We start from the raw sequence: 16,483 nt of genomic DNA on the forward strand, positions 1-16,483 counted from the left end.
AATCATATCTCCGGGGTCCCACCGAAGCACCCCTGATTCACATAGTATACCTACTGCTACCAGCGAGCACCAAATTGACCCTAACCAGAGATCCCCGTGGCGGGGCGGTGCCTCCGTCCCAGGGGGCGTGTCCAGGGCGGGGCCGAGCGCGTGCCCGCCCCGCGCTGCGCCCCGACGTCCCGCCTGACTGAGCCCGCGCGCCGCACGCGAGTAGACGGTCTTCCGGGGGCCGGGAGAGCTGGATTGCTGGGCTCGCCAGCTATGGCTACGTGGGCGGGGACCGAGGTCTCGGCGCTGAACCCGCTGCGCGTCCTTTGGCTCACGCTGGCTGCCACCTTCCTACTAACCCTGTTGCTGCAGCTTGTGCCGCCCGGCCTGCTTCCGGGCTGCGCATTCTTCCAGGACCTGATCCGCTACGGAAAAACCAAGGAAGGGGCGCCGCCGCGCCCGGCCGCCTGCCGGGCTTTTGATGTTCCCAAGAGGTAATCGTGCCCGGGCGCGAGTCCTGGTTGCCAAGTCAAGGAGAGCCGGGGGCGCCTTGTTCGAGCTGCCGGCAGGGGGCAGAAGAGGCGGGCACGGGGCCGGCGCGGATCAGATCCGGGAAGCCCAGGCCGATTCCCCGAGGCGGCGTTACCCCGGCCCGCCCGCCGGCAACTGCACAAGTCTGCTCTGCGGCCCTAGTGGCGGAGTGTCCCGAGACACCGAGGAAGCTGAGCCACGCGCACCTCCAGGGGCGCAGGAACGTAAACTTGTGGCCTCAACTTAGCCTTTCCTTCGGGGGAAATGGCTGCGCTTCCAAATTTAGGCTTGGTACCCAGGTGGTAAAGTCTCCTTTGTCCCTAATTTCGCTTTCCGCCGTCCTGCACTCTAGGGACTCATAACCTAACTTGAGGTCGCCGAGACTCACTAGAAATGAAGGCAGGCCCTCCCTTCTTTCGTGTCCCCTGTTTGTCTCCCTCACAGTCAACAGTCAGGACGAAGGGTGAGACGCTGGTCACTAACAGACGCCACCTCCATCAGCCGCACCAAGGCAGGTGCCCCTGGAGAAAGTTGCCCAAGATGGCACGTTTAGGCAAGCGTGGTCCCTAAGCGCATAGCTCAACAGATTTCATAACTAAGTTAAATGAGAGATTAAATCGTTATGCCTTCAATATAATTGTTGAAGAAATTGTAAGGCTTATTATAGTCCGGGGAGGTTTTTTTCATGTGTTTTCACTTTAAATTTGGAACATAACTGAGAAGAGTGGGCCAAACACTTCTTGATGGTAGGTATATAACAGTGGCGTTTTTTTGGAGATACAGCCGAAGTTGGCGTTCAGAAAGGAGTATGGAGAAATGTGATAGGGTTTCTGATGTACTAAACTACCTCGATTATCGCTTAAACGTCAAATAGGCTGTTCCCCAGGTCTGCAGATGGGAACGGGTGTAAGTAAACTTGGCTTCCCACTTCTGACTGTTGGAGAAATACTCGCCACATATAACATTGAGAAGCGACCGCTAGGTCATTTTGGGGAATGAGGCCCTGGAAAGAAGAGCATATGCCTGTTAAGCCCCTTCAGTCGTGTATGACTTTTTGCGACCTCTTGGACTGTAGCCCGCCAGGCTCTGTCCATGGGGATTCTCCAGGCAAGAATACGGAAGTAGGTTGCCATTCCCTTCTCCAGGGGATCTTCCCAACACAGGGATCAAACCCACGTCTCTGTCTCCAACACTGACAGGCGAGTTCTTTACCACTAGCGCCATCTGGGAAGAAGTAGATGCTTCAAACACTGTGATTAAACCTGTTTCTTAGAGGCTCTTTTTAAGCTAAAATGTCCTGTCAACCCTATTTTTAATCAGGATTTGAATGTAGTAAGTACTTTTCTACTTCAGAGCAGGGACATTCCTAGATTGTCATTTTTTTAATGTTACAAAGTGAAGAAAACAATTACTTGTTTTGAGAGTGAATTCTAACAATTTACTTTCTAAATTTTAAAAAAGATACTAGTGTCACTGATTAAAGGGCAGATTTCAAATCATCTCCTGCACTTACCTGTTTACTTGGCTCCCATACCCCACCTCTTACTACTCCAGTCTGTGGTCATATGGCAGCCAAGAAACAGATTTTATATCTTTTCCTTATTCATTATTGCAAAATGGGTACTGTTTGGGCTGCTTGTAATTTCTACTATATTATGAAATAATTTATACCTTTTTCTTCTTCCAGAATTCTGGAATGGACCATCCTATGGTGTTTTGTTTGACTTTTTTTCCCCTAAATTGAAGCTGAAATTTCTTTTCATTCTAGAGCAGGTACAATTATTCCAGGCCAATAATGAAAGTCAAAAATGTCTAGATGCTATATTGAAGTACTTTTCCTTGTTCAAAATTCAATAGTACTCTTAAAAATGAAAATAAGCCTATAACTTTTACACTTATAAACAGGCAGCTGTGAATCATGTTTCTGTACCTAAGAGCTCAAGTTAATTTGCGAGGAATTATTTTTTCATAAATGGTAAAGAATTAAACCTTAATTGAGTTCATGGAATGTTTGACTCCATAATCCCTGTCTGGTAGATTTTTTTTTTTAATTAAGGTGATACTGCTTTTCTTGTTTTCTTTTGGTTCCTGAAGTTTTGACTTTCCAGAAAGTCTGAATAAATACCTGACCTCAAACATGAGTCACAATGCTCTTGACTTTCATAGTGCACATGGAAGAACTTTTATTTCTAATATTTCAAAATATTATAGAAACATTTTAATTAAATTCAGCTCTAGAGACAAAGAGAGTCATCCAGTCTTTCCCTACTGGGGTTCAGGGATTCTAACCAGAAATCCAGGGGATCTATGGATAGAACTCAGCGCAAATTGGATTGGAAAAAATTACATCTTTATTTCACTAATCTCTAGCTGTAATTCACCATTTTCTTAGTAATGAATGGAATCAACAAACCACAGTAGAATTACCAATATCTGCAGTAGAATCGGCAATACCTGCAATTTAATACTATATTAAAAATTTTGAAGAGACTAAATATTTTCATCACTATATAAAAATACTGTATTATCATCAGTCTGTCATTATTTAATACATTAATTAAGCACATATATCACAAATGTTTCTTAGTGGTTGTGTTACCTATATTTCAGTATAATTGGGTTTCCTCTGTATCCCCATGTATTTTAGGCTTGGGAAGGGGCGTGCTGCCTTCACCAGACTGCCAGAGGAGTCCATGGAAGAAAAATGTCAAGAATCCCTACTCTGGACTGTAAACTCCATGTGTTTACATTTGTCTTGTTTGTTGCTATATCCTAGGCTCAATGCCTGACAGATTTAATAAAGTCCTCAGTCGATGCTTTGAATGAATCAAAGAAAAAAGATTTTAGGTTTGATTTATTAACTTGACTAGTTTCTCTGAAAGTAACTTTGGATGAGGTACCTTCTCTTTCATTCATTTATTTATTTAACCAATGTTGACAGAGTATGTACTATTGCCAAGAGCTGTTCTAGGTTCCTTGGAGCGGTAAATATGTAAACAAATCTTTTAAAACAAGCAAGATAATTTCATATGGTAATAAGTGCTTCAGAGGAAATCCAGCTGGTTACTTGATCATGAGCAAGATGTGTGTGGCAGTGACTGCCCTGGAAAGGATGATCAGAAAGGGGTAGGGCAGGAGATGAGTTCATTTCAGGAGGCCAGAACAGACACTGGGCTTTATGGACCATGGTGGAGATTAGATTTTATTCTGAGTGTATGGAAAGCAGCTTTAGGATGGGGAAATGGGGGTGTGGCATTATGTAATTTATGTTTGAAAGAATGACTTGCCATTGTGTGGGAAAGACTGGTTGAGAGGCTGTTAACAGTGGTCCAGGCAAGAAGTGGTAGTATGGATTAAAGTGTTAATGTAATAGAACCTATTTGTCATATAGGTGGTGATGATATTAAAGCACGTAGCATAGGGCCAGGCACCCAGACAAAACTCAGTAACCATTAGTTTCCTTCCTTTGTGTGTGTGTATGTGCATGCACACTTGTGTCCAGTCAGTCATGTCCAACTTTGTGACCGCCTGGGCTGTATAGCCTGCCAGGCTCCTCTGTCCATGGGATTTCCCAGGCAAGAGTACTGGAGTAGGTTGCCATTTCCTCCTCCAGAGGATCTTCCCAACCAAGGGATTGAACCCACGTCTCTTGCTTGGCAGGCGGATTCTTTACCACTGAGCCGCCAGGAAGCCTAGTTTCCTTCCTTAGTTATCCCTGTAACTCCCCTATCTGGTCCTGGGATCAGTTCTGGCAATCAGTAAATATGTATTAAATCAGATCATATCTCCTGGCTCAGAACTATCCAGTGGCTTCCAACTCACAGAAGAGTCCAAAACCTTATACCGTCTTGTTCTCACCACCTCACTGAGGTCCTATAGTTTGCCCCTCCTGTGGCTCCAATCCAGTTTTCTGGGTCTCTCTCTACTTGTTCTTTCTCCCACCTGCACTGCCTGTTTCCTCTACCTGGAAAGCTGTTCCCCCAAATAGCCAGGTGGTGTATGCTCTCACTTCCGTATAATTCTTCTCAGATACTAGCTTGTCAGTGAGACCTGCCCTGTCCACCCTGTTTAAAAATATAATGCTGCATCTCCAGCATTCCTCTTCCCAGCTTTAGTTTTCTCATTAGCAGTTATCACCTACTGACGTGCTATAAATTTTACTTCTGTGTGTTACTGTGAGTATAAGCTCCATGAGGGCAGGAATTGTTGTCCTTTGTGTTCACTGCTGTATCTCCCGAGCTAGAGCAGTCCCTGGCTTATAATAGATATCAAACTGTTGGTTAAGTCAGAGGAGTGCTTGCTTGGTGCCCAGTCCTGTGTTACCGTAAGGGTCACTGTATCCTTGCTCCCAGGGGCTCATTTCAATTAAGCATAGTGCGAATGGAAGAAAAACAGGGAAGCGTATTTAGAACAGAAGGAAGTGGAGTTTTCCAGTCTGCTTTTGAGGCTAGAGCTGGCTCTTTTCAAAAAGAAATATGGGACTTCCTGGTGATCCAGTGGCTAAGACTTCATGCTCCCAATGCAGGGGACCCGGGTTCAATCCGTGCTCAGGGAACTAGACCCTGCATGTGCAACTAAGAGATCGAGTGCCATAGCGAAGACCCAGCACAACCAAATACATTAATAAATAGAGATGCAACCTCAAATAAAAAGTAGAACACATATCATGAAGCAGGCATCAGGCAAACAAAATGAGAGAGAATGTGCAAAATGTAGGAATAAGAAAAGTCAGCCTGTCAAAACCCTATGGCACAAGTAGGGCAGAGCAAAATGTGGCTTAGCAGCTTATATCAAACATGTGAGGGATTTGAATGACTCATGATTTGGTATAAATTGGTATGTGTAATGGTAGAGGTGGAAAAGCAGGTTCAAACAAGTCTCGATCGCATGACCAGGAGCACAGCCATATGACTTTTACCTTCAGGGTCTTCAGGGCTGAGTCTGGAGCCAAACACTGCCACTTACTGGTAGGCATTGGACAAGTAACTGAACCTTCTGAACCTTAGTTTTCTCATCTGCCACGTGAAGATAACCACATAAACTTGCCAGGATTGTTGGGAAGATGGAATGAATACTCTTAACTGGTCTTCCCCCAACTAGATGATCCTCTTACCTAAGTACCAGAGGGATTTTTTAAACAATGACCAAAATGAATGAGCTATGCTCTCTCTCTCTCTCTCTCTCTCTCTCTCTCTCTCTCTCACACACACACACACACACACACACACACACACATTCTCTCACATACTCCCTTTTTTTAGATTGTGATGAAATATACATAACCTTTTCCACTTTAACCCTAAGTATACAGTTCAGCATCTTTAAGTCCATTCACATTGTTGTGCAGTCATCACCACTGTCCATCTCCAGAACTTTTCTATTAGCCAGAGAGATTTTTAAAACAAATTATTCCTTCAAGTCACTGTGTTCAAACGCTTGCCCATCACACTTAAAAGCCAGTGCCCTTACAGGACCCCATAGCATCTTCCCCTCCTTTCTCATGCTGTAGCACTGTCCATACGTTGTTGTTTAGTCACTAAGTCACGTCTGACTCTTGGGACCCCTTGGACTGTAACCCACCAATCTCCTTTGTCCCTGGGACTTTCCAGGCAAGAATACTGGAGTGGGTTGCTGTTTCCTTCTCCAGGGGACCTTCCTGACCCAGAGATCAACCCCATATCTCCAGCATTGGCAGGAGAGTTCTTTACCACTGATCCACCAGGGAAGCCCACTATCTATGTAGGTGTCCTTTATTGTACCTCAGGGCCTTTGCGGTTGCTGTTTCCTCTGCCTAGAAAACTTCTTAGAAATTCACAAGGGTTACTCTTGCTAGCCAAGCATCACTTCTAGAAGGGCCATCCTTGTCTACCCATCCAGAATGACCTCTCCTCTGCACCACCTCTGTCCTATCACCCAGCATCAGGCAGGATGTCTACAGATTGATTTGCTGACTCTGTACGGAAAGATAAACTTCAGCAAGCCAGGCACCTGGTCAGTTTGCTCCCTGCTGCATCTCCAGCTCCAAGAACATCACCCAGCAGGTTCGAAGTGCTCAGTAATTTTTTGTTGAAAAAATGAAGTAGGTAAAGTGGCTCTAAAGTTGCCCCTCAGAAGCTGTCCCCTCATCTTTCCATGGGAACCTGCAGAGCAGTGCTGCCATTCTGAGCTATTGGCTCAGACCAGACCTGGGCTCAGTTCTAGCAGGTGTATCTTAAGGAAGACTCTGGTAGGCAGCCAGAGGCCAGGGTCTAGGCATGGGGCAGAGGGGGCAGAATCGACACTCATGCTTGAACTAAGCCCTTGAGCGTGAAGACCTGAATCAGGATTAATAGGACATCTCAGGACAGATCTAGTGACAGAATTTGTAACAATGGTGGGAGAATTAAGTGGGTTGCTATGGAATGATCAGCTTAGATCAGCGTTAGTTAGACTAGGTTGTGGGCATGGCCTAGGGGACTGTGAGTTCTGGGACTTAGAAACATATTCTGGATCACCTAGAAGGGGAGTCTCTTGAGTCCGTGTGTAGTCTTCTTGACTCCAGGCTGTCTTACTGCATCACAGATTAATGAGACAAGAAGCAAGGCTTAGCATAACTGTGATGCTTTGAAGACCAGGGAAGGCCAGGTGATGTCCAGGCAACTTGCAGAGTCAGAAAGATTTTAAGTTGATTCAAATAGAGAAAACTAGTAGACGAATAGAAAAAGAGACCTCAGAAAAACCCGTGGCAGGCCCTCATACCATACCAGGTGGTGTCATTGCAGCAAACCACATAAAATCTACTCTGTTAATTGCAATTTTTGTTGCTTTTGTAGTTTTATTTCATTTGTTACTCTGTTGATGGCAACACACACACTGTACTTGTACGAGACTGTACCCATCAGGAATTGATAGCTAGTTTTATGAGTTCTTATTTGTCATGTTATCATAGAAGTAATTTAGGTCGACACAATTTAGGAAGACACTAAATCAGAAGACCTATTTAAGGTTTCTTGCAGCCCTGTGAGCCGGTGATTGTGCAAATCTTGTGTAACTGTTGTATGGCTATTGCAGCAATATTACTTGAGATTTAGAAATCTCCCACAGGTTTGGCTTGTGGTAGCACAGTCTAGGCTCTCCCTGCCAGGCCCTGGGGCCCTCTATTTTTGAGTTTGAGCCCAATTTTGTTACCCGAAGATAAGACAGTTAACTTTAATCTAAATTTAACAAGGCCATTTGTGTTCTTATTAACCTCAGGAAACTTCTTTTTCCTATTAGTTACCAGTCTTATCATCTGAAAGGAAATTTCAAAAATCTGAACATCTGTAGGATTCAGGTTCTATTAAAAAAGCAAAACTATGCTTGCAGCATGAGGGAAAAGAGGATGAGGAAGCAAGAAATAGTCTCTAGCATAATGGCTTCCAGTGGGTCTGCTTTGATCATTATCTAACCTGTTTTCTCTTTGCAGGTATTTTTCGCATTTCTACATCATCTCAGTGCTGTGGAATGGGTTCCTGCTTTGGAGCCTTACTCACTCTCTGTTCATGGGAGCACCTTTTCCAAACTGGCTTCATGGTCTGCTCAGAATTCTTGGGACTGCGCAGTTCCGAGGTAACAACTCCCCTGGCTAATTCCAACCCTTGCGTCCTGTTCCTGACTTTCCTGCCTGCGGCAAGCTGTTCTGGGTACTTCGTAGCTTCTCTCAGGCTCTTCCTCAGCGGGTTAAGGGTGGGGGCAGAAAGGCTTCTGCGTGGATCATAGCCAGATGTCCAAGGAGGAGGCCTCAGGTCCTTCATTGAGATCACGGCAGAGCTGCAAGTCGACTCTTCATCCCTGACTTCCCAGCAAGTGCTGTGCTAAACAGCACTGGCCATTCTCCCTCTGATATTTTTAGTACTGTTTTATGCAGAAGTCTTTACAATTAAGGGGAGAAACTTTTAAGATTCCTCAGGTTTGCCTTGAAACATTTATCATATATGTAGTTCCAACCAAAATCATGCCTCCAGACTCCAGAAATTTGAGAGAAAATTACTTTTTGATCACGGATTAAAAATGTTCGTTATGCTATGGGGCTTTGGTTATATAATAAAATTGACTGGAAGTAGTTGTTGACCAGATGATTACAAAGTAGCCCTTAACTGGCCTCACTGTGCCTTGAATAAAGGACACACAGAACGATTTAAAAAGTAAGGCATTGAAGGTGAAAACCATAACGTGACCTCACTTAATGTCAGGCAGCAGGAGAGGGGAAGAGTTAGAAATACATTGTTCTGGGGCTGTCTCTCCTTTGTTCCAGCAGCCAAACCACTGGCTCCCTAGGAACAATCCTTTTTCTGTATCAACAGAGGAACTTTTTGCAAAAGATGACAGTCAGACAGGAAACGTATGCAGAGCCCACTTGGGAGGGGAAGATACCAGAGCGAATCCCACTTGACCACTTAACACTGTATGCCTTCATTTGTGTACGGGAGGGTTCATGGGGTTCTAGTATTTGGACGGTGATTGCGAGGAGTTCTGTTTGATTGTTTGTTTTAACCTGTTGCCGAGGAGTTAGAACTAGATCTTTACTACGTTTAAAAGAGAAAAGCAGGCCAAGCCAATATGACAGAAGTCTCCATAGAACGTACCCTTCGGAGAGTCAGGGGAGGGGCAGTGCCTGGAAGGGAACCCAAGCACCTGCTGGTTGTCTTCCATTTCTGGATCTGGTCATACGGGTTTAGTTTGTAAAAATCTATTAGGCTGTGTTCTTATTGTATGTTTATGTTGTATGATAACAGTTTTTGAAAAATCTAGATTTTATGTCATTTTAAAAACCAGCATTTTTTCTGACTTGTTTTGGGGCAGAGGGGCAAAAGGCAGATAGATAGATCTCAAGGCTCACAGTCCCCCAAAAGTATCATTTTTTCCCCCTTAGTATGAAAAGAAATGCACAGTTCTTCCCACTCCATTTTCATGCCCCTTTCTGCTTCTATACATTCCTGTGTCACGTGTCCCCCTGACCTCAGGCATCCCACCAGGGGGCCTGGCTCAGAAGTCATCCAGGAACTCTTCCTGAGTCTTCAAATGGGACCCAGAAAACCCATCTTCAAATGTCAGGGACCCAGAAACTGGAGTTGGGTTCTGAGAGCACAGACCCTTCCCAGCCCCATAACCCAGACGGCTTTCACATCACAAAGTAGAGACAGGAGACCTGAGTTCGTCTCCACTGTGTCACTAGCCAAATTCCTTGACTCACTTGGCTCACTTCCTCATTGCCACTAAAAATGGAAGTGTTAGACTGGATGATATCTGGTACCCTTTCGTAGCTCTGATCTTGTTTAATACTGCCTAACAGTAAGGACGGACATAACTTTGAATTATCCCTGGAGAGAGATGCTGAGCATGTTCCGTTCTGAATCGTAGGGGGTGAGCTTGCGCTGTCTGCGTTCTTAGTGCTGGTGTTTTTATGGCTGCACAGCCTGCGAAGACTCTTTGAGTGCTTCTATGTCAGTGTCTTCTCCAATGCCGTGATCCACGTCGTGCAGTACTGTTTTGGACTTGTGTACTATATCCTTGTTGGCCTGACTGTGCTGAGCCAAGTGCCCATGGACGGCAGGAATGGTGAGTGGTCATTGGGGTCCGTCAGCTGAGTCACTGAGTATGTGAGAGACTCTCCCCACCAAGCATTACGGAAGTTGGAAAGGAAGAGACCTGCCCAATCCGCTTAGCATATGAGGAGTCTGGGCTCTGACTGTAGCTTTAAAAACTCTACATACCTGGAGGCTGTCATAAAGAGTGAAATAAGTCAGGAAGAGAAAAATAAACATTATATATTAACGCATATATGTGGGCTCTAGAAAAATGGTATAGACGATCTTATTTGCAACCTAGTAGAGACACAGATGTAGAGAACAAATGTGTGGACACCAAGGGAGAGAGGGATGGAGTGGGATGAATTGGGAGACACTATTGATACTATGTATAAAATAGATAACCAATGAGAACCTACTGTGTATAGCTCAGGAGACCCTCCTCAGTGCTCCTTGGTGCCCTAAATGGGAAGGAAATCCAAAAAAAAGAAGAGGATATATGTGTATCTGTGGCTGATTCACTTTGCTGTACAGCAGAAACCAACACAACATTGTGACGCAGCTATACTCCAATAAAAATTTTAAAAATTAAACCAGTCAGCATGCCCAAGGGCACCCAGCAGGTACACATCACATTAACCATAACTGCTGAAACCTGAGAGATGCCAACATGAGCAGCAGTGCCTTCAGTAAAGAGAGTGAAGTGCAGAGTCCTCTGGAGGCTCGGTTTAGGGGTGAAGAAATGGGCCACGGGGTTCCCCTCAGTGGCACTGAAGTCAGTGAACTTCTGTGGGTTAGTCTGGAAAGAAAGAGGCAGTGTGGTCAGGAGTAGAACAGGAAGCAGGGGAGCTCACTGGAGCAGGAGAAGGGCGAGCCAGCCCAGTTGTCTCACCAAAGCCTCGTCATCCTGGGGTGGAGGGGTGAGGCTGGGGAAGGTGAAGTTGTTGTGCAAGGTGAAATCATGGAACACCAGAGGAGGAAGGGGTGGCCCCAGCTCCTGGTGCCAAGTTGGGATTTGAGAGGAGGCAGGGAGCCATTCTATTGCCATTTAGTTCTTGTGGTGGTTCCCCTTACAAAAAAACTTTTCTCAAGTGAGGCAGCCTGAGAGGGGAGGGCAAGAGTACTGTGGTAAATCAAAGTTGTGTCTTAACACTTCCGAAGCTGTCACTTGCTAGGAAGAGGGAAGCAAAATCACAGCCTTGGTTTATGAGGAGGAAATGAAATGTGATTTTGGGGGCTGGGGTGGTGGAAGGGAGGGAGGATATTTGACCATCTTTTTTTTTTTTTTTTTTATGAAAACAGTGCATGTTTATCATAAAGAATTCAAGTCATTTGGGGTGATTGAAGTGAGTTTTTAGTGCTTAGGTTAACGTCATCTTGCACCCTTAGTATCCATCAGCCCACACGTGCTAGGGTAGATCATTCACAACTGTTTTCTCTAAGCCCAAGTCTCTCTGTTTCCTAAAGCTGCTCTATCCCTCCTCGTCAGTTGAGCCCATGGTCTGGATATTTCCAGTACTCAGTGAGTGAGCTCTCTCCACAGGTTTGATTTCCACGCTGAGCGCCCTTTGATCAGCCTCTCTCTGTTGCTGTACACCACCCAAGGCTTCCATGGCTTGAGGAATGATTTTAAAGTACGACTTACCGATAATCTTTCTCAATTCCTGAATTATTTATTGGCTCTAGCCACACTCAGCTGGCATCTCTCCATCTGATTTCTCTGAACTTAAGTCAGTTTTTCCTCCCTCAGCTTTTGGCTGTGGCATTCTTTTCGGCCCATGTCACTATTTGAGCTGTCATTCCTGAAGAACAGTCCTAGGTTTTCACCCAAAGGAACTTTCCAGAGCACTTTGGTAACCTACTGACTTGTAAACTGTCAGCATGACGTGTCTCTCCTGGAGTTTCCTCTGCTGGCCTGGACCCCAGCTCTTGCTCTTCCTCCTATAGAAACAGTCAAGGAAAGGCTGCTGAGACACCCACAAAATAGCTTGTAGATACTCCTTTCTGAAGCTCTCTGAGACTTGAGTTTCACCTACCTGTCCTTCAGGAGGTCATCTGCAGTCATTTGGGGCAGGCTGGGGAAGACTGGTTTCAGGAATTCATTGGAAGAAAGCACACTGGGGCATTTGCCAGCTTCATGGTCTGATAGGCGCTTAGGAGTCAGATGGGCCTGAGTCTGAATTCTGGCTTATTTAATTTATCAGAGCTCCAGGACCTTTATCTGGAATTGGGGACATACACTGATTTCAGAGGGTTCCTACGAAAATGGGAAGAAAGTGTATATCTGTAAACTACCCAGATCTTCACATGTCCTTGTCTTCGGAGTCTAGAGGGTCTGCCCCTAGCCACTCTCCATTATATTGTTCTGTGGGTTTTTTCTTCAGAGCCCCATCTCTCCCTTATATTATCTTGATTACTGATTTTTTAAACTTGTTTCATCTCCTGCTACTAGAATGTGAGTTCGTGAGGACTAGGATCTGACCTGACTCGCACTGCTTTATCCCTCACGAGAGATGCCACGCTCAGTAGACAATCCATAAGGAATGAATAAATAAACAAATAATTACTACACAGATTAGACCCTCGGTAAATAGCCTTCTGCCTGCCTCCCCTTTCCTGTATTATAACTTCAACTTACTCTGAAAAATCTTTTTTCCTCCATAGGTAATTTGTCTGCCTTTAGAGTAGGTGACTTAGCAGTGAGGCGAACTCCCCACCTTCTAACCCTGTGGTGACTTGCTCTTAAAGGCCCCTGTGATTTAAAACTGGTTTTCATATTTTGTTTGTTTTTAACTTATAAAAATATAACCACTTAGTTAAATGGCTGAACCTAGTAAACATTAAGGGACTTATCGTTTTTAAAAGAAATTAACTCAATTAGACTTTGATGGACTGTCGTTAGTTATTAGCTGTCACCAGCTGAGTCCTACTTCCAAGTACCCGTATGGAATAGCTTGATCCTTGGTTCTCATGCCTAAATCAATTTTTAGGGGCTCCCTCTCGGCTCCAGAGCCTAGGCTCCTCCCCACTGTCAGTGGACAGCTTTGTTTCCTTCATTCAAGTCCCTGACTCACCTCACTGCTTCCTGCTGAACACAGGCAAGTCCTCAGTTTGCTTTTCTGATGCCAGTCCTTAGAAAACCTTCATTCTTCCTGTCTTCTTGGTACCTAGAGAAGAAAAAGAAAGCTGGAACTTTGAGTGTTTCTACTCCTGAAACAAAATCTCTTGACTGGGTTCTCTCTGATCAGAACAGGATATCGCTTTGGTCTTTACCTTGCAGTTTACATTTCCCTTTTTGAGAAGCTCCACCCCTCACCTTTACTTCCAGTGATTTTCTTCATTGGCTGGAGCCAATCAAGTCAGTATTCAAAGTTTCCCTAGAGATGGCTCAGGTGAGATCCTTCAGAAGGTGTTTTTCTGACAGCAGACTGCAAGAAAGAAAACATCACACCAGGCTTAGCAATAAAAATGCAGAGTGGTCTCACCACACAAGAGTACATCACAAGAGTGGGAGCTGACCCACAGAGCTGATCCCCGTGCCTGAAGCACTTGAAGAAGGAGCAGGAGAATGTGCCGACCTGGAGTTCTCCGCCAGTGAGCCCTGAAGCTGCCCCTAGCTGAGGAGCACACCTCCTTCATCCACAGGGACGGTGTTCTCCCTTCTGTGCTTGGGAAATGATATCAGGGTGGTTTTCTAGTCAGGAGGAACCGAATAAGTGGATAATTGTGTTCTGCAGACTGTATGATTTTTTTAATGCACTGAGCCTCTGAAGTTTTGCAGAGTTGGCTAATAAGGTAATTCTTATTTCTGTAGTCTATGTGATAGGGAAGAATCTCTTGATGCAGGCTCGGTGGTTCCATATCCTCGGAATGATGATGTTCATCTGGTCATCTGCCCATCAGTATAAATGTCATGTCATTCTCAGCAATCTCAGGAAAAACAAAGCAGGTAAGATATCTTTTAGAACCACTGACTGGGGTTTTAGCCCTCAGGAGTTAAATGTACTTATTCTTTCTCTCTTTTCTTTCCTGCCCTAATTAGTCAACTAATCAATCTATCAAATACTCATTTTGACAAGACTGTCTGGGTCTTGATCTTCCCATCTGTAAAATGAGAGCATTTTACTGACAGCCCTCCCTGCCACCATCTAGCCCTGACATTCTGTGACTATTCTGTGCCCACATTTTGGGGCCTGCACTGCGTATATGTGTCTAACCAGCATGTCAGCACTACCATTACTGTGCCAAGTTAGTATCGTTCCAGCCAAAATAAAAAAACTTACCTTTTTTAGTTAGCTTGTATTGACTTATCACAAATGCAGTTTTTATTAGGCTTTTTGAAATAATAAAAATTGAACAGTGCTACTCAGCATTTATCAGGCACTTGTTTTGTGCCAGCACTGTTCTGAGTTGCTTTATGTGTAATGTCACAGTACTCGCTTGAGGCAAATACAGTCTTACCCTGATTTTACAGGTGAGGAAACAGGCACAGAGAGGTTAAGCAACTTACCTAAAATTGCACAGCTTGTAAGTGGCAGAGCTAGGATTCTAACTCACGCAGTCTGACTCTGGAATCTGAGCTCTTCATCACTAGCTTGGAGGATTGTTGGAGAAAGAGGCTTTCTTTTGTGCTTATTTACAGTTAGTATAACTTCAGTCTGTGACTTTCTGACATGTAGTAGGTTGACAGTGGAGGTGGTGACAGCATGGTGGTTTGTACAGGTCTGTGACATCCTTTTCTGGTTGAGTTTTTATAAATGGTTTTGGGAGCAGAGTGGTAAAACTCTCTTCTAGCAGCTTCAGATGTTAAGGGTATCTTCTTTTCCCGTTTCAGGAGTGGTCATTCACTGTAACCACCGAATCCCTTTTGGAGACTGGTTTGAGTACGTCTCTTCCCCTAACTACTTGGCAGAGCTGATGATCTACATTTCCATGGCTGTCACCTTCGGTTTCTACAACTTAACTTGGTGGCTCGTGGTAACATATGTCTTCTTCAGCCAGGCCCTGTCTGCTTTCCTCAGCCACAAATTCTACAGAAGCAAATTCATCTCCTACCCGAAGCACAGGAAAGCTTTCCTGCCATTTCTGTTTTAAGTTAACCTCCAGTTATAAAGAATGCAAACCAAGTGACGGGTTCAATTCCTAAGGACAAGCAAGTCTAGAGACCAAAGGACAGTTTCTATGGAATGGCTTGAAACTCTCTGTTCCATTTCTGTTTCCAAAAGCCTTCACTGTGTGAGCAAAGACATACCCCTCCAGAAAATGAGTCTTCAGAGAAGAAATCCTTCCTCCCAGCAGACCTGGGAACGCTGTGTGTGCTTTCTGAGATGCCCTATAAAACCAACCAGCTGCTAAAAAATAAAGAGCAGATGAGACTTAAAGCTGCTTCAAAAACAAAACCAGCCAAGAATATATGAACAGCATCTAACAAATACATATATATACAAAGGAAGAGATAAGCTCACGTGTGGCTTTGTTTTTGCTCTGGACAAACTAACTAGATAGCAGGATAAGCAATATAGTAGGTGCTCAGTAAATGCTTCTTGCATTTCAGTTAAAGCAGAACAGCCCTTGAAAATAACAGCAATGTATAATTTCACACTGATGGATTCAGGGGAAAGTGAGTTTATTGAAGTTATTTTATACTTATTACACAAAGATTACCAGTAATGTAACCATCAGTAGTCATCTCCCCCTCAAATCACAGCTTAACAGAAAGTTTGAAACCTCTTTTATTTAATACTTTTTTGATATCCCTTTCTAGGGAGTACCTTAAAAGTGAAAGTATCAAAAATAAAAGTATTTTTGTATTTATGCATAAAAGCCTTCATGAATGGCATTGACACTCCAGATCAGATAGCGCTATAGCCTCATTCGTACGTAGTTACTTAGATTGGATTAATAACTGAGTTTATTTTAACTTAATAGAATGAATCCAAAGATATTTAAAGTTTATACTGACAATAGCTTATTTAAAGAAAATACCCATCATTCAATCAAGTAGATATAAAAGCATAGTGCGAAAGTAGAAAATAATACCATAGTCTAAGCGGTGCATTAAAAACTGCACATTTGTGCAACATAAGATTTACTGGCTTATTGGCCAAGGTATTAACTGTTCCTTTTATACAGATGTTTTATTATAGTCTATTAAAGTTTTGTGCTCAGATAGTGATGGACAGGGAGGCCTGGCGTGCTGTGATTAATGGGGTCGCAAAGAGTCGGACACAACTGAGTGACTGTACTGAACTGAACTGATACCATGCTATGAGGGAAAGCACCTCATTGTTAACCCAACACAGATGGAATGCAGTCTAAGGATGTCCTCCCCACCTGCATCTCTGCAGTGATAAACCAAAGCTATTAGATTCTTTCCAGTCTGACTTTTCAGGAACAAAATTTCCTACTTCAGAAATGTG

The 16,483-nt window shown here is 44.1% G+C and overlaps 1 protein-coding gene across 2 annotated transcripts; it reads left to right on the forward strand.

The window, feature by feature from the left end:
- Positions 1-230: 230 nt before the first annotated feature.
- SRD5A3 (steroid 5 alpha-reductase 3) lies at positions 231-15,897 on the forward strand. 2 transcript variants are annotated; one of them, XM_068975422.1, is made up of 5 exons: positions 231-482; positions 7,964-8,106; positions 9,898-10,095; positions 13,879-14,013; positions 14,899-15,897. In XM_068975422.1, the coding sequence occupies exons 1-5, from the start codon at positions 262-264 to the stop codon at positions 15,156-15,158; spliced, it is 957 nt and encodes a 318-aa protein (XP_068831523.1). In that variant the 5' UTR covers positions 231-261; the 3' UTR covers positions 15,159-15,897. The 2 variants fall into 2 exon arrangements, with proteins under 2 accessions (XP_068831523.1, XP_068831525.1); XM_068975424.1 differs by lacking the exon at positions 13,879-14,013.
- Positions 15,898-16,483: the final 586 nt, after the last annotated feature.

Source organism: Capricornis sumatraensis, chromosome 7 (genome assembly GCF_032405125.1).
Source record: "Capricornis sumatraensis isolate serow.1 chromosome 7, serow.2, whole genome shotgun sequence".
Lineage (NCBI taxonomy): Eukaryota > Metazoa > Chordata > Mammalia > Artiodactyla > Bovidae > Capricornis > Capricornis sumatraensis.

What these genes read in the sequence shown, in the direction of transcription:
- SRD5A3 (XM_068975422.1), top strand. Translation starts at nt 262, where the DNA reads ATGGCTACGTGGGCGGGGACCGAGGTCTCGGCGCTGAACCCGCTGCGC. An exon ending in GCCCATGGACGGCAGGAATG is followed by an intron (nt 10,096 to 13,878) that starts GTGAGTGGTCAT and finishes TTATTTCTGTAG; the next exon opens with TCTATGTGATAGGGAAGAAT. An exon ending in TCTCAGGAAAAACAAAGCAG is followed by an intron (nt 14,014 to 14,898) that starts GTAAGATATCTT and finishes TTCCCGTTTCAG; the next exon opens with GAGTGGTCATTCACTGTAAC.